The 25282-nt window shown below is 41.1% G+C and overlaps 1 protein-coding gene across 3 annotated transcripts in view; it reads left to right on the top strand.

Annotated features, from left to right (window-relative positions):
- MED27 (mediator complex subunit 27) overlaps positions 1 to 25282 on the top strand; it is an 86024-nt gene that overhangs the window by 10404 nt on the left and 50338 nt on the right. For 2 of the 3 annotated variants that reach the window (XM_020794933.3, XM_078382759.1), the window contains exons 3-4: positions 22813 to 22943; positions 23058 to 23162. In XM_020794933.3, coding sequence (XP_020650592.1) covers positions 22813 to 22943; positions 23058 to 23162 — 236 coding nt within the window. The remainder of the gene's footprint in view (positions 1 to 22812; positions 22944 to 23057; positions 23163 to 25282) is intronic. The other variant, XM_020794934.3, reaches the window with a different exon arrangement.

Here is a 25282-nt window from a genome sequence, read left to right as displayed (position 1 = left end):
TGAAATTATTTAAAAAATGTGGAGCTGCTTATAGATTTGAAAGGGTAGAAATTTATAATATGTATTTGTAGGAAGCTAATCCCTGCCAGCTCTGTTCGACAGGGGGCCACATTTTTTTAGAACAGAAACTTCCAGCAGGAGGTTGGCGGTAACAATGACAAAACTCCTTAATTCACTCTCTTGTCTTTGTACATTTCCAGAACAAAGAGAGCTCTAGCATTAGTTGATAACTTCCAAAAAAAAAAGCATTCATTTAATTGGCACCTGTAGAAAACTGTCAACATCTGGGGCTGTGCTTATATACTAAGAGAGAGAGAGAGAGAGAGAGAGAGAGAGAGAGAGAGAGAGAGCTTGGCTGTTTATTGTTGTACCTGTATTGTGGGGATCCGAGGGAGCCCCCTTTGTTGGTCTGTTCTGGGCACAAAGAAGGTGAGCCCACAGCAACCCTTTCCCATACAAATACCCTCCCTTCCCTGGGGCCATTTTTGACACTAATGAGCTTATATAATCCTTTAGTCTGTATTAAAATATTCTGGGTTATGAGGACCATTGTTACGGCTCAGTCGATGCTCTAGTTTCCTGCAGATGGGGCGCTTTTGTGTCTGGAATAGGTACCACGTTGCCTTGACTGGGTATGCAGAAGCCTGCTGCTTTTGTCTTTTCTGTCGTGTAAAGTTCTGCCTCCAGAGTGATGATAGGGTGGCCTCTGTGGCAGTCCTTTGTCTGCCGCCGGCTGGGGCAACTTGTTCTTTTATTAATTTTAACTTCACTAAATTGAGTGCCCTGATGATTTCAACCCGAGGATAGTTCAGCACCTGTTTTTCTTTAACCGTGCAACTCCAGGAGGAAGATCCTCGCTGTTCTTTGGAGAAAATATAAATGCTCCCAAGAAGGCCAAACTACACAGACAGATAGGAATTTGAATGATTGCCGTTTTGCTCTATGATGATAGTTTTACCTGCACTATGAATGTACGTGCCATGTTACGGTAGAAGGTAAAGGTTCCCCTTGACATTTTTAGTCCAGTCGTGTCCGACTCTAGGGGGCTGTGCTCATCCCGTTTTCAAGCCGTAGAGCCAGCGCTTGTCCGAAGACAGTTTCCGTGGCCAGCGTGACTAGGGAACGCCGTTTTACCTTCCCACTGTGGTGGTACCTATTTATCTACTCGCATTTGCATGCTTTCGAACTGCTAGGCTGGCGAGAAGCTGGGACAAAGCGACGGGGGCTCACTCCATCGCGTGGATTTGATCTTACGACTGCTGGTCTTCTGACCCTGCAGCACAGAGGCTTCTGCGGTTTAACCCGCAGCGCCACCAAATTGCATTACATGCATATGTTCAGTTACACTGACCACAAATCTGTAAGGTAGGTTAAAATGTCCCCATGTTATTGCAGGCAGGAATCTGAGAAGACAGAAGTTGCTGAAGAACTGATATGATTCAAATGGAACAGTCCAGAATGTGGTTGTGATTCAGAAAGTGACACAGCAACCATGTGAACAAACATTTGAAAATAGCCAGTGTTTTGAGGCTTAATTTAGAGGGTGTACTTAATTTAGAGTACATGCCCAGAGTGGAGTTTTTCACTAAGTGGTCAGTATAGAAATCCAGTTAAAAAGGAAAAATAGTAAAAGGGACCGATCACCAGACTTCTGAGCCTCTTAGTGTGCTCATTCTGCCACAGTTCTTTGAGAGAAGCCATAGCAGCGAAAGTAACATAAAGGTGATGTGTACTTCATAGCTTAATAATGAAAGATGTGACAGCTAATATAGGCTGGAAGATTTATGGATTCATTAATCAGCCATGTGTTAGTCTTCTTCCCTATCTATACCTGGCTGGCCTGAAGGCCCCCTCAGTTCACAAACTTTCCCTGTTGGCTTAGTTGCATTTCTTGCTCGCCATAGGTGACCAGGTGAATGGCGATTCTCAGGCTTGCAAGATATATGACCTCTCAGCTGTAAATGGGAGGATATTTTTGATCAGTAATGGATTGTTCGAGCGGCAGTAATATTTTGACTTTTTTTTCTTTCTTTCTTTTTCATTTTCCCACATTCTGAAAGGTCTGGCCGGGTGCTGCTCTAGGATTAAGTGAGATTACAGGCATCTTCTCTCCATCCCTCTTTTCATATGGAAACATCCTAATAAGTATTGATACAGCATTCTTCTGCAGGAAGCTGACCTTTTGGTGTCTGCTGATGCTGCAGTTTCGAGGTGGTGGTTTTCTTACAAGTAAAATCAATGGAGACAAACCTTGGTAACTTCTTCTGCAAAATTAAGCAGTTTAGCCTTGGCAGCTATTTAAATTTTGTCCTTATGCGGCTAGGCTTCTATATTGGATGGATACCTCTTTATTTTCATCGGCACAATTGATCGGTTGGTCCGCTGAGTTTAAAGGGCAAACATCCATTTCAGGCCAACTGGTTATATAAAGTTGTTTTTATGCTAGTCTTAGCCACATAGATTCCATGGTGGCTGCTAGGTGACATGTAGCTACAAGTCTCTCACCCCTGGCATGGCCCCAGTGGCTTCTATGGGTGGAAAATTGGCATCCAGACCTTCCAAAGTTGCCCTCGTGTGTCTTTTCTTAGGCAGGCTATTTGTTTGATGCAATATGATACCTGAGTGAGTTATATGTTGTGATGTTTGTCCTAACGAGTAAGATGCAGTAGTTCCATCGTTCCTCTAGTGAAGTTTTCTTTTAGCTTATACATTTGTGGTGCTAGCTGAGGTGTGCATTTTGTTCTAGGTTTTTTTCTAAGTGGCCATGCCCTGATTTGAAAAACCACTACGTAGTTGTTATTCCACAGTTGCAAAATGTGTTTGAGCAAGAGGATAGAAAATATACAGTGGTCTTAGGCGTAATCTGTCCTGTCCTTCATAAATTTTGCATTCACACGCATGCTGTGTCGGATGCAGTTGGAAAGTCGAGAAAGGAATATTTCTCTAATTTCTTTTGTGTTAAAGCTTACAGCACGTATGCATGCACATATACACCCAGACGGGACAAGCTCTTTTGCAAACATTTTATGATCAGACCGCTTTTGTGAATAGCCTCCTTTCAGGCAGTATCATAAAAATGACCATCCTTCTTATCTCCTAACCTTTTCTTACTACTCTAGTTGATCTTTTGACTCTTTAACCATCACACTGTCATCCCGTCGCATAAAAGCACTTCGAGAATGAGCTGCTCTCTAATGAACAGACAGGAATGTTCGAAAGTGAATATTGTCAAGCATTAATGCTGCTGGAAGGTTACAGATATTTGTAATGACTAGGCTGCTAAATAACATCCCATGTTTATGGGCTTTTGAGCATCTTATGTTGCTCAAGGGCCTATAAAGATGCCATGTTATTTAGTATAAGTGTGTTCTCCCTGCTTTTCACTTCTTCATTGATTTTTTAATTAATTAAGTTTCTGGAGTACGTTGTTTGTAAATTTTAGAAAAACCACAAACTTCCTTTTTTTAAAAAAAAGACAGGTGAAAAGGGTGCTATGCAGTATGCTCTCTAACTTGAGTTTTGTTCAGTTCTGCATCCTTCCCTCAAGTCTTTGAGATTGGATCTTGACTCCACTCTTGAACTTGGGAATCCGAAAAACAGATGGTGCGGTTACAAATTAAAAGAATTTAAAGCGAAATCCATCAGCTGCCAACATGAAACACTCTCTCTATTTTTTTTCAGAAGGGAAGGAGCTCATTATCAAGGGTATTTAAGCAAAGTAGGTATTTAATCTTCCTTAATCATTTGCATTCTTGAGAAGAAGGATACTAGTGGCAGCTGTCATGCCAGGCCAAGCCCTGTGAATCTGCTGGCTCGTAATTACTTCACAGAATCTATTTTAATTCAATTCCTGCTGAGTACAATGAAAACTAAAGCCCGAAAGTGGGAAGTGTTTCCATAAGCATCTTGTATATAATTAATATTACTCCTTTACTAACATACTCTCTCTTAGTTCAGGAAGGCACACAAGGTTTCTGAAGGAATTTGAGCAGAAGCTAGAAAGCACGGGTGTATTTTTTTATTGCTTTCTTCCATTTCTTATGCAAGTAGCCTCTAAGATGGCAGCTGGAAACTTTGTTATTTGAAATGTATTAAAACAAATTCCCATTTTTTTTAAAAAATGCAATGTTTTAGAGTGTAGAAGTACTCTAAGTACAGTTGGACCTTTGTATCCGCAGGTTCGATGTCTGCAGTTTACTACAGCCTTATGTACAACATACAAGGATATGGAGCTTGTGGTCTATGGCCGACCTCCTTATATGTTGTATAGAGGGTTCACTGCTATCCGCAGTTTCAGGCATTCACGATACATTGGGGAATGGTTCCCTCGCAGATATGGGGGACCTACTGTACTTGTATTGTGAATACTCTTGAGTCTTTTGGAACTGAGCTGGTAGCTTGATTAGTTACCTGATTTTTTTTTTAAAGAAGTGAGCTGAAATACCTGTTACGTTCTTTTTTTGTGTGTGGTCAAAAAGAACAACCCATTTTCATTACTTCTTCCTCTCTCTCCTTCACATATGCTACTCTTTACTCCACTTGGCTGTACCACCTAGTAATTTTCTTGAAGATAACCACAGTCTCTTGTGAACAGAATCATTTTGATTAGCCAAGCTAATCAGATTCAACCGGCAGCTGATGAAGCTAATGATTATGAGGCTGAAGAAGACAAAGAAATGGTAGGTAAAGGGGGGGGGATCAAGAAACCCCACAAACTACCAGTGGTTCAAGCAATGATTTATTTCTTCCCCCATCAATCAATTTGGTTGTGTGGAATCAACTTTTGAATCGCTAAAGGAATGGAGAACATTCAGTTCAGCCTTAATTTAGGCTAGGCTGAGGATTGAGTGGGGAAGGAAGATTCTAGCATGCAAATTCACCAAAACAAGAAGGTGCTTGCATAGTGGATTAGGGTGATTGTACTAGCCTCCCCAAAACTTAGAAGCTGCATTAATGCTACAAATAAAGAATTGTGGTGATAGTCTGAATTGAATATTGTCAGTATACAAAGACTCACCAGAGCACTGTCTCACAGTCCCTTTAATTTTTGCTCTTTTCCTGCTCCTGTTCATTTCTACTTCATAAAGAATCCGCTTTTTTATTGGCAAGGCGAGAGGGTGATTTTTTTTTTGTCGTTGTCAAGACAGTGTATAAATAGAATCCACAGTTCTCAGAAGCTGCCTTATGTACTGCGTTACGAGTTTGGTTTGAAATTACACTTGTGGTTCACCCCCTGATCCTATAGATCCACCTTATAATTTGTATCTCACTTGGGGCAAATAGCAATTACTGCAAGTGAGCATCTGTGTCACCAACGGCACAGTTCTGTCTCCCCTAGTCTTGAAGTGAATGTTTAAGACGAGCATTGCCTTATGGGAAGAACTGTGAATACAGAGAGCAAGGCATGCAGTGTTAAATTTTTCTCTCCTGCTTTTATAGAAACTTCAGCAGTCCAAAATATAGCCGCCAGACTGAATACCGGGACTAGTGAATTTCATCATATCCCCTCAATCTTCCCCCCAAAAATCAACTATCTGTCCCACACGCTCCTCTCGTCAGTCCACGTTGTTAAAAGTTGCTACACCAAGAGAGGCCGAAAAAGTGAATAAAAGAATCATATCTTTTCGATTGTGGCCCCTAGTCTCTGGAATAAAATGGCAGCAGAGTTGTGCCGTTCTCCTTTTGTCCTTACGTTTAGGAATATGGTAAAGATGGAATTATTTAAAGCGGACTTTATCTCTGGGACTGAGTAAATTAATTCTAGATTTTTAATGGGGTTATCTTATGGTTATGTGGATTATCTCTTATATCATTGTGTTCTCTGTTCATATTGTTTTTGAATGTATTCTTATTGTGGAGTTTTGTAAGATAGACTCCTGTTTAAACCTCCCAGTGCTTGCAATAATGGTATGGTATACAAGTTGACTAAATAAAATATAGTCTACAGTGAAAATAGGCACAGTGAATGTAGACTTAATGTAGAACAGTAATGTAGTCCATCCTTGGTGATAAGCTGATTGTTTGAAGCATCTTGGCCTTTAGTGACCCAAAGAAGTGGTGGGGGTTGTAGAGAGGACCACGGATTGTTTCCATATTCTGCCGTATATAGTAGGACCCCCACATATGGGGGAGATAAGTTCCAAGCCTTCAGCAGGTGCTGAAAACCTACTATCTGCTTATATGGAGAAAATTGTTATTAGGGGAAAAAATGAGTTCTTTCAAGCTAGAGCAGAAATCCTGGCCAGCCTAGCCAGTGGTGAAGGCTTCTGGGAGTTTTAGTTGAAGAACATCTGGGAGACTCAAGATAGGAAAGCATTGGGCTAGAGGAAATGTCCTACCAAGGAAAATTTCGGTTTGCGAGAAATGTATGCTCAGAGATTTCTGCTAGTTTGGACTGCTTTTACTTGGAAAAAAGCTCTCATGGCTAAGAATAACTGCCATTTGTATTTATAAAAGCCCTAAGCACATAAAGGAATAAGACGACCATGAGAAACGAAAACTGAACACTTAGTATATGAGCTTGTGTCTGATTTTAAAGCATCAGAAATAATGTCATGAGTAATGCCTTTTTGTGTTTGAATTTCTGTCTCTTCAAGCTTTAAAAAAGTACATGAAATAATACCTGTACAAGAAAAATCTCATTCTTTATTCACTAGTCAGGCAAGGCCTTTTCTTTTCATTTTGCATTGGAGCATTTCAGAATGACTTGTTGGATATTTTTATATCCAATTCTAACCAACTCCGTCTCATTGATTTTGGAGTGGATGACAAAACATTCAAAAACAAACCCAGTCCATTGAATCTACCTAAAATGATACCTGAAAATAATTTCTCCGTGTCTGCTTTGAGAGCCAGTAAGGGATCTCTTAGAAAGGTTCTGGAAATTGCTCAGATACAGACTTTTGCTTTTATGGAATGGACTGCCGCTCCTTGAAGACGGTAAAACAGAGTTCCTCTCCAGTCTGTATATGGTGCTGTGATTTGCTGTGTGAATGGTAGAATCCAGTTTTCTCAGTTGAGCTTAGATGATGATGTGATTTAGGAAGGTTGGAGAATTACTTTGAGACTTCGGGTCCTGTCTAGCTCAGTATTGCTTGCTCTGGCTGGCAGCAGTTCCCCGGGGATTTCAGACAAGGGAGGTACCAGAGGGTGATCCCGGGCCTTTTCTTGTGTAAAATATTCACGTTACCACCTGAAACATGCCGTACAGTTTCCTTCCATGTTTGCACATTTCCTGAAATGGCATTCTTTTGCGACTGCATGATTATATCTTCGTCCACACATGGGATTCCCATATAATGATGGATTTCCCCATAGAATGCATTTCAGTGTTACTGGCATCGTTGTGGAAGTTGAAATTCGTGGCGTGCGCACACACAGAACCCCTTTCTAGCAAAAGTGCCAGAAGAAACCATTGTGGGCTGCCGCATTAATTTAATTGAATTTTCTATCTTGGAGTAGTCACTGTACAAACCTGTAAGAAAGATGAATGTTCATTTCTCTTTCGTTCATGAATAATGAAGTATGGAGGGGAACTACAACGATCTTTGCTTTCTCGGCCTCTTAGATTGACATACTGATGAATCTCTGCTTTTTCTCCTTCAATGTGACTGGCTTGATGTAAAATGTGGGGGAAGGTAAGGGTAGCTCGCATTTCCACTGAGCCGAAGTGCACCTGATGGGAGGCACTGGAGTGTAATTAGGCTCCTGAGAAGTGTCTGAATATTCCTGGACATGACTAGTCAGCTGAGGCAAGGGAAATCCAAGGATATATTGGTAATGTTTACCATCTTAGTTGAAACTTAGCTGCCGTCGTCTTTGCATGCAAAATTAATGGGATCCTATTGGACTTTCAGTTGCGAGCTTTGTCTGTTTACACAACCAAATCCTGCAGTGCACTGTTGGCAGAGGAACACATCAAAGGCTACTACTATGGAGAGATTGTGTGAGCAAGGGCTGGTGAAGAACTCTCATCATCATCATCTTAGAACAGAGCTGGAAGGGATCATCCAGTCCAGCCCATCAAGGAGGCAGAGGGGGGAATTGAACTCCCAACCAGAGGCTCCGCAACCTGATAAACTAAACCACGGCGCTATCCAGCAGTTCTTAAGAGCTGCCCATATTCCATGTAAACCGGCCAAACAGCTGATCCCTTTCCAGCTGACATGTACTCAGAGGCAGCGCCCAGAAGAGGTGGGACACCAAACTGCCAGTCAGCTGTTTGGCTGGGAAACAGAGCACACTCAATTGCCGAACCAGGTTCGTGCCCATCTCTAAAACTGACTTGTACACTTATACCAGTTTCCAAAGGCTTTCCATCCAGCATTGATCAGTTAACTGTCAATAGTACACTCGCATTTTAGGCACTGTTCGTTCCCAAAAAGCATAGAATTGTTCAGCATGAAATTGTTAGCCGTTCGGGAGTCTTATTTGACTGAAAGTGAACTGAGTGCTTCGGTAAACAAGTTTACAAGCTCACATCCTTATGTCCACATGGTAGATTAATCTCTTCGTCTTTGGAAACAGCCTCCACCAGGATTGCCTGCGGAGGTCAATGATCTCCTTTGACCCCTTCCATGGAATGCTTCATAAATAAATAACATCGAACCATTTAATGCAAACACCGATAGTGTTCTTAAAACATGAGAAAGAACAGAGTCATCATCTTGGTCTTTCTTCAGTTAAGGAATTCTTCTCCTTGGTATTTCTTGTTAGCATTACATGTTTCAACTTGTCATGTTGTTGTTGTTTAGTCGTTTAGTTGTGTCCGACTCTTCGTGACCCCTTGTCATACCCTGTATCTTTTTCATTTGGGGGGTCCTGCTTGGGATTTACTGTACCCTTCCTTGGATCCCTTTGAAAGCTCTCCCTCCCCAGATAAGGTAAAGGTAAAGGTTCCCCTTGACGATTTGTCCAGTCGCGTTCGACTCTAGGGGGCGGTGCTCATCCCCATTTCCAAGCCATAGAGCCAGCGTTTTTGTCCGAAGACAATCTTCCGTGGTCACGTGGCCAGTGCGACTTAGACACAGAACGCTGTTACCTTCCCACCGAAGTGGTCCCTATTTATCTACTTGCATTTGCATGCTTTCGAACCGCTAGGTTGGCGGGAGCTGGGACAAGCAATGGGCACTCACTCCGTCGCATGGATTCGATCTTACGACTGCTGGTCTTCTGACCCTGCAGCACAGGCTTCTGCGGTTTAGCCCGCAGCGCCACCACGTCCCTCCCCAGATAAAGAAGGCAAAATCTACTAGAACCCAGTCAGATTTTATTCACTTTAAAAATGCTCATTGTGTTTTAGCACATTTTGGAAATAAACTGGAAGAGACTTCCTTTAAAAGCAGATAAAACCTATTGCTCCCCTCCCCCAAATTTATCAAGACTTTGTCTTTCTGATTTGGTGGTCATCGAGCATTTATTTGGTAGTTTTACAAGTGGAAATAAATGGTGACTGATGTCCAGATAGCACCTGCCACTACTAAAGCATCTGAAAAATCAAATATCATTGGTTTGTGCTAATTTTTTCCATCAGATTCTTGACTATATCTGTGAGTTACATTCAGATGCTTATAAAATAAGGTCCCTCTTCTTTCTCTGAACGCGGTAGACTAAATCCAGGCAAACTTTGGAAGCACTTAATAAAGTAATCTTTTTTCCTGACTACCTTCCACCCCTCCATCTGTGTAGTAAGCTTGCTGATCTTTCATACATTAGCACAAAATCTGTGATGATGAAACTGTGGTTGCTTTCCTGTGAAGTGTGTTCTTCAAGAGGCTAACCTGATGTTTACTCATCTTTCTTTTCCCCTCAGTTGGAGGTTTCCCAGTTTCTCATATACTGTACTGTTCTTTCATTTAATCCGTGAGATGATGTGGAAAGACATTGGTTTCACAGACATTGTGAGCTGACTCAGGTGTTAAGAGGCCTTTCTCTCCATCCTGTCCTGCCACATTCACAAGTGCTTTTGGTGGGGACACAGGAGAGGCCCTTCTCTCTGTGGCTGTTCCCAGACTCTGGAACTCCCTCCCACTGAAGGCCAGCCTGGCCCCATCTTTGCTGTCTTTCCGCCAGCAAGCAAAGACCTTTAAGGATGTAAGCTGCCTCTTTATACTCATTGTTCTAGCTTTAAATATTGCCTTTTAATGATGTAAAGCACCACTGTTTACTCATTGTTTTCAGCTTTAGATCTTATCTTCCAATGTTGCAAGCCACCTTGGGTCCTTTTCAAGGAGAGAGGTGGGGTAAAGATATCAATTAATTAATAGTTCCTTTAAAAAATTAACTAAGAAACTGTGTTGTGTGTGTCACAGTTGTGTTTCAGGGGAGCTGATGAAGCTCTTTATTTCTTTAAGCACTGAGGTATCTCTTGATAGCCCTCCCCTTTGCATCCTTCCAGGCTACCTCTTTGAATGCAAGAAAGAGCTAGCCCTTGTGAAGTTGCACCAAAAAAACAAATTGGTGTTGTGGCTGTTATATTTCTGTGTGAGCTTTCTGTTTTCCTGCTTTAAAAAAAGCAATGTCAAGGCTGCCTGCCTGCAGGGCAAAAGAGAGAAAGAAATTTGAACTACTGTTAGCTCTTAGGGCCCTTTCCTCTGCTCCCCAAATGTTACCGGCTTTTCGTAATATACGTGATTTCATTTCCATTCATGTAGGCCTGCATTCATTAATGTTACATCGCTGCTTCTGAGATTGCTGCTGTTTTATTATTAATACAGCTGGCCAAGCGAGGCGGTGTCTTGCAATTTAGGAGAGCGGATAAGAAGCTTCAGTTGCCTTGTACGAAAATCTCAAATTGAAACTGAATATTATATAAAAGTTTAACAGCATATGGTCAACTAGAACATTCTGCTTTCCAAAAATAGTTCTGCATATATCTAGCTAGACTATTTAAAGCAGTCAGATTCCCCCCCCCATATCAGATATTTCAATTTGCTGAAAAGTTTGTAAACAGTAATAATCCCCTCCCTCTGTATAAAATTTTAGAAGGGTCTGTAGATGTTTTGATTCTAGCAAAAATAAAGGGATGCATGTATAGAGGATATGAGCTACCTTGATGAGATTAGCAATGATAGACGATTTCCCCCTGGAAAAAAATATTTTGTTCATGGTAGCTGATATTCTTCTGCACTGTACATATGCAGGCAGAACTAATATATTGTAGGTTCTACTTTGAAGTCACAAATGCTAAATATTGCCACTCTCTAACAGCTGCCTGGCCAATGTATAAATACATAAATGGAGCATTTATCTTAGTGCATACCCCAGAATCTTCTGCGGGACATTATAGTCGCTTTTGGTGCAAATTTCTAGGCTCCTTCAGGGAATATTTATGTATTTATTTGATTGATTTATATACTTCCCCATTAGTGCATTGTGGAATATAGAAAAGAAGAAGATTCGAGTGGTTGTGGACAAGAGGTCAGTGTCTTTACTTCTGGCCCTATTTTGTCCTGCCAGGTCGCTCCTGACGTGCAACAAACATAATAGGGTTTTTGAGGCATGTATGCTGATTAGCTTTCCATGGCTATGTTGGAATTTAAACCTAGGTCTTCTGAGTCATAGTTCAAAACTCTTATCTGCTACAGTAGATAATTCGATAGCTACAGTTGTGTTCAAAATTATTCAACCCCCAATGCTGTAAAGGGGTTTAGGGACTATAGTGTACATTTGGAATTGTATTCAGAATGAAATCCTACAAGGACGTTTTAAAGAACCAAATGCAACTAAAATAACATCAATTGTTTATGTAATACAGTAGTAAATGTTTCTTTTGTGGTTTCTTCATTGCCACAATTATTCAACCCCTTAAAGACTACCACTCTGAAGAAGAGAGGTTCATTCAGGTGTTTTCGATCAGGTCTTGAAAACACCTGTGGATGTCCCCGAGCACCAATCAAGCATAATAAGCACCAATTAGGCAGCTTTAAAATGACTGTGATACTCAGCTCCTTCTAGACATTTACTGGTGTGGTTACAAACATGGTGAAGTCAAGAGAATGGTCCAGGAAGACAAGAGAAGAGGTGATTTGTCTTCACAGGAAGGGCAATGGCTATAAGAAGATTGCAAAGAAGTTAAACATACCAAGAGACACCATAGGAAGCATCATTCACAAATTCAAGGCAAAGGGCACTGTTGAAATGCTACCTGGTCGTGGAAGAAAGAAGGTGCTGACTTCGACTGCTGTGCGCTACCTAAAGCGTAGAGTGGTGAAAAGTCCCCGTGTGACTGCTGAGGAACTGAAAAAAGATTTGTCAGATGTGGGTATAGAAGTTTCAGCTCAGACAATAAGGCGCACACTGCGTAATGAAGGTCTCCATGCCAGAACCCCCAGGCGCACCCCCTTGCTGTCTCCCAAGAATAAGAAGAGTCGACTGCAGTATGCCAAAAGTCATGTGGGCAAACCACAAAAGTTGTGGGATAGTGTTCTGTGGACTGATGAAACAAAATTAGAACTGTTTGGGCCCATGGATCAACGCTATGTTTGGAGGAGGAAGAACAAGGCATATGACGAAAAGAACACCTTGCCTACTGTGAAGCATGGCGGAGGGTCAGTAATGCTTTGGGGCTATTTTGCTTCTGCAGGTACAGGGAAGCTTCAGCGTGTACAAGGTACCATGAATTCTCTTCAGTACCAGGAGATATTGGATGAAAATGTGATGCAGTCCATCACACACCTGAGGCTTGGGAGACGTTGGACCTTTCAACAGGACAATGATCCCAAGCATACCTCCAAGTCCACTAGAGTATGGTTGCAGAGGAAAGGCTGGAACATTTTGGAGTGGCCATCGCAGTCACCAGACTTAAATCCGATTGAGAACCTCTGGTGGGACTTAAAGAAAGCAGTTGCAGTGCGCAAGCCTAAGAATTTGACTGAACTGGATGCTTTTGCCCATGAAGAATGGGCGAAGATACCCGTAGATCGCTGCAAGACACTTGTGTCAAGCTATGCTTCACGTTTAAAAGCTGTTATAACTGTAAAAGGATGTTGTACTAAGTACTAAGATTGAATGTCACTTGGGGGTTGAATAAAAACTAATAATGATCTGAGCACAGAAAAGACATTTGTGGTTATTTCATTATAAACTTAAGGTTATATTTCTCTGACCTACAAGTGCCTCTTTCATGTAAATGTAAGCAAGATGACTGAATGATCAAAATCAATGTCAAAATGGCCAAAACATTCAATTTCAGTGGGGGTTGAATAATTTTGAACACAACTGTAGCAGAAACATGTTTATCGTGTGGAATAGGGAAATTATTTTTAGAAGGCCAGTGTGCATAGTATGCACATCGTTTTTCTTGAGATGGTTACGCCTTACTCTGTCAAAACAGACAGGCATTCCTTGAGCATCAACCATCTAAAAAGGTGTATACTGTCTTCAGTGTCCATGGTACAATCAAGACTACTTCACTGTAGTGCTGATCTGTGAGCTATGATATGTGGCTATGACTATGATTTTAAAAAATAGTGTGCATTTAAATAGGAATAAACCTTTGGTTATGAATTTAGATGGTAAGATATATATGTATTTTTCTTCCTCCCTGCAATTTTCCCTTTATGTCTTAAGCATTCACACCCTGGCATGGCGAGCACACAACCCACAGGGGCCAGGATTTTTTTCATATTACTTATATTTGCAGATAGCATTCAAACATACTGTACAAAAAAAATGGCTTTCTTTTTCATTCTGGTGGAAGAGGAAAAATGAGATAATCTACATGTGCTCTTAGTTGTTGACCAGGTTGTATGTGACAGAACTTTCCCTTGGTGTGGATCTAGCAACTATGCACATTTTAGCACCTCGCCTACAGCATCCACCTCCTGATAGCAGAGCTTGCCAATAGGGAAGCATTCCGCACTTCGTTATTTCTGTAACCTGAGTGCATTTTGCAAATTAATTGATGTGTGGGAGGAAAGGCATCTGCTATTATAAAAACGTTTTAATTATTGCAGCAAAACTAGAAATAAAAACTGGTAGAGGGTGGCAAACTGAAAAAGAGTTACAGGTGGAAAAAGGCTTTCAGACAAATGCCCCTTTTCTCAACCCCTCTTCTACAGGTTCTTTATTCACAGAGCTGTTCCCTTCTTTTACCATTGTTTGATGAACACAGATCATATTAAATGAAAGCAACTTGATTTCACCATCTTAAATACAAAAAACACACACCCTAATTTTGTTGATTCTTGCATCCTCATCTGATGACTAGTATTGCAGCTCACCTTGGAAAATTTCCATCAAGTGAATTTACCCTAATCTCCATACTGACCTTGGAAAAGGCCAGAATGTCATTTTGCTTACAGTGGTACCTCGCAAGACGAGCACCTTGCGGGACGAAAAACCCGCAAGACGAATGACTTTTGCGATCGCTATGGTGCCTTGCAAGACGGCTTCTTCTATGGCTGTGCTTTGCAAGACAAATGTTTTTCACAAGACCGATGCCTCACAAGACAAATGAATTATTTTCGTCTTGCGAGGTTCCCATAGAAATGCATTGCAATGGATTCCTATGGGAAACCACTTTTCGCAAGACAGCGCTACTCGCGGAATGAATTACATTCGTCTTGCGAGGCACCACTGTACTTGAAATGGGAAAGGATTTTAAGACTCGCGTGGACGTGCTTTGAGGAAAGCAAGATGTCCGTTATCCCAGGAAGAATCTCTCCACTTCATGCAGAGAACAATCCAAAGGTTCTCAAGTCCAAATATTCTGCTGTGCTTCTCTCAAAATCGGTGCAAAGTACTGCATGGAGGATCCTTATTTTGATGGTATGAGCCTTCTTAGTATAAAGGGTGATAAGGCCGTAGACCTACTTTTTAAGATGAGAGCAGGTATCAAAAAAAGAGGACATTGATTCATCCGTTTCAAGCACAGCAGGAGGTTGTCCACTCATGTGGTAAATACTTCTAAAGAAATACTTTCCTTGACTTCTACCTCCCACCCTGTTTAGTTGTCAGTGTAGATCTCTTGTTTTCAGTTAAGATCTTTTTTGTGGCCACTCAAATCTAGTCCCTCCCAGGATAATTTCAGAACATATGGCTGAGTTCTGGGCGGCCGTCTTCTGCACTTCCCCACAGCATATATAGTGAATTCGCAGAGAGTGTTGAACATCTGGGACTCTGTTTCAGTATGTTTGATTGTGGTGTGTATTCTGAGCAGTCAGACCCGGCACTTTGTGGAGTATTTATAGTACTTTGCAGCTAGTGTGGACACAAATCATGTTGAGAAGAATAGCATGTTGGCTTTGCCTTTTTGGGAGCGCAGGCCTGTTAAAATAGAACAGCTGTATGATAGTGGCATTATTTCTGCGCTTTGTGAACTCTCTCCTTTCGACAATGTTTCATATTTGTTAGAGTATCATTTTAAGCTAATAATTCCACCAGCACCCCGATAAAGAATGAGTAAAATAGCTGCTTTTCTTTTTCCCCCCCAGCAAATAAATTTTGTTGTGTGTTTGTAACCTCACCTCTGCAAAGATTATTAAACATCTTAATACGTTTGATGAAGTGTTATTTCCCAACTTAATTAACCCATTTGGGTGTTGCAATTGCTTCCCCCCCACACACACACTCTCTTCATTTATTCATCTTTCATAGGTACATTTTTGTTTCATGTTGAGAATATTATGGACTCTGTAAATAGTTTTGAAATGCCAGTCTGTGATGTATGGGCCTCTGTAATACATCTTTGATTTATGTGCTCAACAGTGAAAAAAAGCAAAGAAAGCAAATTATAGAGGTGGGGGTGGGGAATGTTGCCAATCTTCACTTTTGGGGACATAGTTAAAAATGATACTTTTATCAATCAAATGTGTTGGACTTTTATTTTGCTTTTTTTTTTAAAATGTTCGCAGTTTAACTCTTTGAGGAACAGATGGGCAGTTTTTTTGACACTGCTGTTGACATGAAGTCTTTCCCAGTAAGACGTGTTGGCTTGAAGTCTTTCCCAAAGCAAAGCATGCTGCCTATATATACTGTACCGTCCCATAGTGCGTAAAACTGTTTACAATTTAACTGTGTAGGTTACACATTGTGCCCCCTCCAGTCTAGCCACTGTCAAGGAGGCACAGTGGGAAATTATATTTGGGGAGGAGGGATAGGGTGCAACATCTCTATTTCAGCACAGACTATTGTGTTTTCTGTGCGGTGTATAAAAGGCATTTGCCTCCACTGGGATCCATATAAAAACAAACCCTCCGAAACATTTTCTTGACTTGCTTTTTATGTGAAATTAAATAGAATAATAAAAAATGGCTTTGGGTCTTTTTGCTTATTCTTAATACATGTCTGTCCATCAAGTGGCAATAGTTTCTTTTTGTTGACCCTGGCAAAAGAGAATGAAGGATTCTATGGGGCTGAATGAACAGAGAAAGGCAGATGAAGAAAGCTTTTTTGTGATGGCATTGATAGACCTGTTTGCTGAATCTGAGGTTCTGCTATGTTGTTGGCTGGCTAAGGTGCCGTAATGGATTGCTTTTCCTGGCTGGGAAGAGAGATTACAGGTCAATGATGCTATGCACATATGTTTATATGATTTATTAGAAGCGTTGTCTTATAAAGCCTTATACTAGATACAGTCAGTTTATTTTCTCTAATGGCTGGCCTGTTAACAAGGATGAAAGTTGACAGATCATAGTGTGATCAGTTTGACTCTAATCATGTAAGACATCTTTATGCATATTGCTGGTTTAAAGATGTCCTCCTGGTGTGCTGAAGATGATTTTCCAAATTCTGTTCCTGTGACATTCACACTCTATGTAATATAAGTCCGTGTGCAGAGGTGGCAAGTTCTTCATGCTCTTGGCTTCAGGTGTGGAAGAGGAAGGAGCAGTGCATGCTCTGTGTCCTGTGGCCTCAACTTGCCATCCTGACAATTAATGAAATAATGTTTATTTGATTAATTTCTAGTCTTGTGTAGTGTACGTCTTTTGCAGAGCAACATCTGCATTGTATAACAGACTAAAGTATTATAGGAATTTCCTGTGCATGCTGTTGTTGCCCTAAGCCAGGTGTTATCACTCACCATTACACTGAAACTTCTTTCAGGGTTTGAGTTATGCAAGCAGGATGTCCACTCGACCTCATGTGATCCTCACAGAAGCTGTTATTTTTAAACTTTATTAAAAATGCCACAGTAGACAAACTGCAGTTCGGTGACCTGCATCTGAAGTCATTTCTGAAATAGTTTGGATGTTGTATTTCTTCTGAACAGAACTGTCGTTTGTTTTTTAGGAAATTCAAATTGATAATGATATTGATAGTGGTCCTTACAATAAATGGCTGAAATCCTCTTGTGTAAATCATACCTGCAGAAGTGTGATGATGTCACCACAGGGAAAGATTTCCAGTAAGTAAAGATCTCTCTCTCTCTCTCTCTCTCTTGCAGTATGACTCCTGAATAATCCATTTCATTGCATGGAAGCCACAGAATGGAATGAGAAAGTATTTAATTATTGAAAATCACCTCTGCTGGATAACAGGAGACATTTTTGGTAATTAAAAAACTTTCTCATTCCATTCTATGGTTCCTGCTTCCATGAAATGAAACAGATTACTTGGGAGTTGGTACAAGCCATATAAAAGAAGTAATTTCCAAAAAGTGCCATCATCGGCCTACCACAGATGTAACTTGCACAAGTGGATTTCAGCCCATCTATGTAGCATTTTACAGACTTAACAGAGATCTAACAGTGAGAATGGAGGAGATTAGAAGCATGGGAGCGCACAGGAGGCATAAAGAGAGAGGGCCGCTCGGTTCTCGTTCCACTTCTCTTCAAGCGATTATCATTTCTGTTTTACCATTCCCCCCTTCCAGTAGCATCAACCTGATTTCTCTCTTCCCCTTTCTCCATCGCCTGTCCTTCTCTTATCTGTCTCATCTCTTTAGTTTGTCAACCTGAGGACAGGGGTGGGTGGCTCGTCTTAATTTATGTACCGTCCCTGTCATCAGCTCTGTAACTGAGCTTTTGATGGATAGGAGCTGTTCTGAGAGACACCTTTTTGTCTGCAAAGCAGAATAGAAATATGTATGGTTCAGATGTAAAAACAAAAGCAAAACATCCTTACTTGCTTTTGAAAGAAGGGGAAAAAGTGCATGGAACTTAGTTCTGAGATTTTAATGCTCTTGTGCAGAATTATACTGCGCTCATTGACCTGTATAATATGAGGAGGAGTGTCAAGCTGTTATTTGAGGTGTACCTGATCTGCTTTTCACTGGGAACACAGACTGAATATTTGGTTTTCAACTATGTTCTCCTTTTCAGCAGTTTGTAAGTTCAATTCCACCCTGCTACTGATGTCTGGTGTTTGTTTCCTTCTTTGTGTTAACAGAGGTAGCTTGGGCAGCTGGTTTCTTACCATAGCCCACTGTACTATGCAAAACACTTGAGACCGCTTTCGTCTCTGAGGTTCTCAGCTGTAGGCAGATATGTTAAGCCAGAGAGTAGGGGCTTGGCACATCCATGGGATGCACAATTTCAGAAAAAATAGAAAAATTGTAATACTTAAAATTAACATTTTTCTTGTGTCCTTGTGTAAACTTTTTAAATATCTAATTTATAAACTAACCGCACTTCCGTAGCAATAGAGGGATCAATAGGTGGTTCGACTTGCCGTGGGGAAAATTATTTTCTTTCTGCAGGTTGCTTCAATAAAGTTTCCAGATCTTGAGGGAATCCACTTTGCAGTTGCTGATTTGAAATGACAGCATTCAGGGGCAGCAAGTATAGAACACATTTTAATCTGAGAGGTCTTTGCTGCTTAGCATCTGGAAGCAAAATGGAATCCATTGTTGACAGCACTGTGAGGGAGGCAGTAAGGATGTCTGACATAACGACTGTAGGAAGATGGAATGACATACGGGTCAGTTTTTTTATTGGAAGAATATGGCTAAAGACAATCCTTGATTTGCTCCTCATTGAGCCCCTCCGTCCTGAGCCCCTTTTTTCTCGATGCTGGAAATTCTTAGAAGCCCTGTTAAAATATCCATTCATTAGTTTCCTTGATTGATGCTAATTCCTTAAGAGTGGCAGACCTAGCTATCGTCCCTCTGCTACTTTGTGTAGACAAAATCAAGTCCTTTCCTCTCTCACGCTGAAAATGCACAGTTTCAGTGGAAGTGGATTATTGGAGAGGGAGACAATATGGACAAGCAGCCTGTGAAAAATATGTATTAAATTGAGATAATTACTAAGGCAAGCAAGAGCGCGCATTTTGGGGGTGGTTGGGTTGGATGGTTAAATTCGATCTTTCAGATTTAAACTTATTCTGCCCATGATCTAGGACTCTGGCTTGCAAGCTGCTTACTTAACACATTGTGTCAGACCATTCATTATACCGAATCATTAATAATCTTCTTTGACCATGGTTTGGTGTGATCCCTGAGAAAAATCATGTCACCAAGCCATGTGCAGTATTAGTCCTTGGGAGTGTACTGAAAAGATGTGATGGAAAGATGTTAGTTTCCGCGAGAAAAATTGTAACCTAAATGTCTCTGCCAGTTTCTTTCTTTAAATATTACATTTTATGGACCATATTTTCTGGATTGGCCACAGTCTTTGGGCCCTGTCCTTCGACCCAAAGGCTAAGAAAATGTCTCTAGACGAAAAGAATGGGACCCCGTTCTGTGAAATACAGTGTATGGTGCTTAAATAATGCATAAATCAAGTTGGACAAGAACTGCCTGTCAGTTTTATTAACTTTGACCTTTTCTCCTATTATAAAGAGGGTTTGGTAAATATTTAATGGGCCCTTATAGATCTTTGACGGTTGGGTCTTTTGTTCCTGGAAGAAGAAGTAGGTGGGCAGAAAAAGAGAAGGTCTGTTTTCTACGTGATTAACAAAAAGTAATTTAATCAGGAGGAGCTGGCCTTCAAGGACAAAAAGGATGTTGGGTGAGTGGTTTTTTTTTTAAAAAAAATAACAATTGGTTCCTCTGCTCTTAGAGATGACCCCTGGACCAAAGATCCTAGTGGGATGGCTCAGCGTAGGATTTCCTTTCTAAATGTCAGAAGTCAAAATTCAACTCCTGATTAGTTGCCAGGGTATCTGTGTCCTTTCCATTGTGCCGGCTGTCTAAATTGGGCCAAGATGCCCTGCTTGCCACCACTTGGTCTGTAACAAGCTATTCCTTTTCCAGGGTGGTGTCAGCAAAGTCTAAACGATTGAGCTTAATAGGACACCATAAAGGGAAAGATAAGGGAAAGTGCCTTGAGTCAGAAGGGGAAGGATCTTTTGGCAAGCTCGGGGTGCCTTTAATCCCACGAAAGGTGACACATATTGCTCTCATTGCACATTCTAGCCATGAAGATCGAAAGCAGGAGCGGTTGACGTTTTGAAACATTGTCTTTCAAACTTCTACTGTCCCTCGCATGCATTGATTTCCCATTTAAGGTACCTGTGCGCGAAAAAACGAATTTGAGCAAAATTCACTGGCCTGAGATGAGCGTGTTAGAGCGAAATGATACCCTACCCTTTCTCTAGCAGAAAGTAACTCTGCTTTTATCAAGAATGCTGTGCATCCTTGCCTCGCCCTCCAAGATCACACGGCAAAGCAGAAGGTTTTTAAGGGATAGCGAGGAATCCACTGACAATTTAGTTTCTTCAGTGGATGGTTTCATTAATTTTATAAGAAAAACGTTTTGTTTGTCGCTCTCGTTTTCACTACACAGCTTTCTGGAAAGCTTTTAAAAATTTTTTTCTAAATGTTATTACTTGGAGCTTCTTGGACACTACCAGGGGTATGGGGCATTGAGTCATGGGGTTTGCTGTCAAGTCAGACTTAAGTTGCACTGGTGACTTGATTTGGGTTATTTGTGTTGGGTTGTTTTTTTTTCAATGACTCTGACTCGACTTGTAACTTGGAACACACCCTTTTTTTAATAGGGACTTTGTAGTTGGGTTGGGGCTGGTGTTAAAAGAAAGACTACACAGTAGCTTGTAAATTGTTGCTGAATGAAGTATTCCATTTTCAGTTTGAGGCTCGCACACAGTGAGACAAAGTTGTGTGCATCCCAGAATGGAAACAGGAAATATTTATGACTTTCTGCCGCTCACGATGACATAATTCCTGTGGTGCAGACAGAATCCCCTCCAACAGGATTTCAGCCCATCAGAGATCTTCTGTTTGATGTTACACAGACACCAGCAATTTTATTTATTGAATTGCCCGTTTCACAAGCTTCCCAGGGTAATCCAATCTACCATTTATTTTGTGGATAAATATATCTTTTTGACATAATCACAGAGACTTTTTCCTCATATTTATCTCCTGCTTTACATCTCTGTGTTTCTGTATGCTGTGTTTCCTTTTCCTGCATCTCCTCATGTAACCTTTTAAAAAAAGAGATTTAACCATATTAAGAATGTTCTGTTACTTAAATGGCTTAATTTGATTTTTCCAAATGTCTTTACTTTTCTGAGTGCTTACGTGTAGCCTGAAAATAGTCATCTTTATGTTTGTATTGTGTAAGTGCTTTGAAACTTGACCCACCAATTCATTTTCTTTAGTTAAATAATCAGTCCTAATTCTCTTATAATCATCACCATCGTATTAGAACTGCAGTGCTGGAAGGCACCCTCTCGATCATTGAGTCTAGCTTCTGTCAAGGAGGCACCGTGGGGGAATCGAACTCCCAACCTCTGGATCCACAGGCAGAACAAACAAACAGAACACTAGTGGACTCAAGGGTGGGGAAGGATGCTCTCCCCAGGGAATATGAAAAACACACTGAAAGGAATTTGGCCATGTCCGTGGGATTATGGCAGCTGCAATGCAATATAATTCCCCTGATTAATTCTGTTCTTTTCCTTTATTGAATACAATATCACTCCCCTTAATTGCTAAGACATTGCCCCCATGCCAGTATAGCTGGAGCCAGCCTTTGAAATAACAGGAGGGAGGTATTGGCATACTCAGAGGGAAACAAGGTTTGTAGAATTACAGAATGCTATTTTTTAAAAAACTGCAAAGGGGACAGTTCCCAATTATGAAAGGGACGACAGTGTACGCTCATTGCTCAGAGTCACAAGGTTTTGGATGTTAGTTAGAAAAGAAGAACAGGAGAAGAAGCGATACAGCTCATAATGTCCTAGAAATAGACGTTATTGGGTGGCCAAGACCCAGAAGAGAGCACTCCCCATTTGGATGTGGGTTATGGATGTTCTGCACCAGTTTCTTGTCAATCTTATAATTCAGTGTTGTTGTTGTTTAAACTTAGGGAAGTTATGTGAGTTCCGTTGGAGAAGATTTGTCCCCTAGATGTATGTGCTCTGTTATTTCTGTAGAGGGATATGTGGCATAGGCTAAGATCAGTTTTGATTTCTAGCATCTAGAGTTCTTTTACTTAAGCGGTAGAGTCTCTGTGACTTTCCATTGCTAGCTGTGGGGTCCCTGTCTAAGAAGAAGAAGAGCAGTAGTGACCTTCATGAATCTCTCTTGAGAAAGCCCCACCGATCAACGACTCCACGAAGCATGTTTGGGCAGGTACAAGTAAAATGCTCTTTTGCCATCCCCTAAACTGTTAGATTATGTGATAGCACTTGTTGTGAAAGAACTGTAACTCCCAGGCAACGCTGGAAGCACCTGCCAAAATACTGCAAAATGCCGTGTCAACGATCAGCTGTTTTCTTCCAACAGCCTTGTCTTACTTAGTCCTGCTTCTGCTTAAGTAAACCTTTGTGTTCTCTGCTCAAATCATATTTGCGACATGCATAGGCGTCTGTTTTATGAATTATTGCAGAGAGCTCAAAAGAAAAGCCTTTTTGTCTTATAACCAGTTTCACGTTTTCTCTCCACCTCCCCCTTTTCTCTAGCTGCAGTATCATGCTGGGCTGGCCTCTAGCCTTCTCAATCAGCAGTCCTTGAAGCGGTCTGCCAACCAGATGGGAGTATCTGCCAAACGAAGACCCAAGGCCCAGCCTACCACCTTGGTGCTACCACCTCAGTAAGTCAGCAACTAGGAGTTACTTGTTGAAAACCTTCACACCCCTTTGCTCACCCCCAAAATTAAACTTCAGAGGCACCTCAGCACACCTTGTTCAAATCACTACTTTTTCAGGGGTGGTGGGGCTTCAAGACCAGCGCATGAGAAAGAGGCACAAGGATCTCTGTCAGCCTTCAGAATCTTCGTGAACAGTCCAGGTGATTCTTTGCACACAAAAAGGTACAAAGACATAGCACACGTTGCATTCAAATGCATTTAAAAAATAATATTTTTAAAGCCCCGCCGAGCCCAGCTACCAGTCCTAAGCTGGTGGTAGAGATGGCTCTGAGCATTTCAGTCCTTAGCGGAACATGAGTCCTGCTTGGGGAAAAGAGGGGTTTCACAGTAGGAATTGCATGCATAATATTGTTTTTCTGCTGAGGATGCTAGAACTTCTAATAGCAGTCAACATTTTGATGGAAGAAGATTTTCTAGCAGTTTGTGGGAAGCCCTCGAGAAAGGAGAGGAGGTGGAAGAGTATCAAGGGACGAGCAAGGCTGTGTTCTTCTGGATCCTGTTCTTAAGCATGTGTCACCATCCTTGTTCAGATGCTCCCAGCATTCTTAATTGAATTCTTTGTGGGAGAAGGAAGGATGGTCTTTTCAAAGTCAAACCATAAGGCCATGATCAAGACTCACCTAAAGAGAATAAAGGGCGGGGAGGGTCCCACAAGGACACTAATAAGGTGGTGGTGGGGAATTCTTGTTGCTGATCAAAGCAGGAGACTCGAAGTTGAACCTGTAGCTTCTATAATCCGCCTGTTCGCCGCATGTTAGTTTTGTATTAAAATGAAAGCTGTCATTACAGACAACAAACAACTAAGAGGACATTTAGTAAATGCTCAAGCCCCAGCCGTCAGTAATTAGGCCTCCTGACTCTGGTGCCAAAAACTTAAAGGAGGGGGAGAGAGAATTGCACAACAACTGCGGAACCCACACAACAAAGCTTATAAATTAATAAACTAATGAAATATTTAGTGACATCTATAGGGAAATTATCACTATAAGAAATGGAGCATAAGACATTAGGGTCGTGTTCACATCACCCTTTTCTCTGAAGTACCGTTTTTCATAGAGCTGAATTTGTTGAACATCTCGTTTAGGTGTAATCGGCACCCTCCTTATTGCTGGTGTACATAACCTTTAGAAATGGTAAGACGTCAGGACAAAGGCCAACGGAACGAGAAAAATGTCTACATTGATGTTCTGACATCTAAACATCTGCATATCAGTTTTTTAAAGTCTCAGTATATCCCGTTCATGCAGAATGGCGCTGTCAGGGGCTGCTAATCATGATGGATATATATTTTGTCCAGTGCTTGGGTAGAAGCAGAGCTGTGTTTTTAAAGGGATTGCTTTCAGCTGGTTTCTCTTCACGCACGTAATTGGTAGGCCACTTTGGGGACCGAATGTTGACTAGACGATATCCTCTGATCAAATCCAACAAGGCGTGTCCATAGCTAGTAGTGATTCTTGCAGGTTAATAATGTTTGTGGATTGATCTACAAGACCCTTTTAGAGCAGGATTAGGAAGCCTATCACCTTCCAAATGTTGAACTACAAGTCACTGTTGGCTAGGCTGGTAGGGGCTGATGAGAGTTGGGAGTCTTAACATTGTCTGCTCTGGTTAGGTTCTCCTGCTTTAAAATGGTCATGTGTTTCAGGTGAGACATTGACAAATTAAAATGTTAAGATAATTAGACTGCTTTTGACCAGATGTGTGCTACTTTAATAGTGTTATTTCAGTGTCCCTGAATTGGTAGCATAGATACCTACATCCGCTAAGTGGTTGCAGGGCTGATTTGTCTTTGGGATGGGAGACCCAGTACCTGCACAGATTTATTTGTGGGGGAATCACTTAGATATGTGAAAGATTGCACAGTGAGTAAGTCCATTAATGTAGGAGACACAGCATCAAATGCTGGTGTTGACTTTTAACTGCACAATGATTCAAAAGTTAACCCTACTCCAGTTTGTTGTAAAAATTAGAAATAAATAGCTACATTTACATGGAGCAATAAGCCAAGATTCAGGGTAGTTCCAGGTTAGGCCCAGAAATCAAAGGTTAATGTTGGAGTGTTCTTATTTTGCTTCATGTAGACATTAAGTCCTCCTCTGTAATCATTTTAAGTCTAACAACATCTGGCCAAGAGAAAGATTAGTCAGGAACAATAGTTCTGGAAACAGATTTTAATTGGGTGTTTTGTTTTTTCCCCCTCTCGCAATTAAAAAAGTCCGACCAAATATTTTTCTGGAATATGTTCATCATCTACAAGCCGGATCAAAGCTTTGTCATCTTTG

Source organism: Pogona vitticeps, chromosome ZW-PAR (assembly GCF_051106095.1).
Source record: "Pogona vitticeps strain Pit_001003342236 chromosome ZW-PAR, PviZW2.1, whole genome shotgun sequence".
NCBI classification, from domain to species: Eukaryota; Metazoa; Chordata; class Lepidosauria; order Squamata; family Agamidae; genus Pogona; species Pogona vitticeps.
Note: the sequence above shows the minus strand (reverse complement) of the source record. Positions and strands in the feature narration are given on the sequence as shown.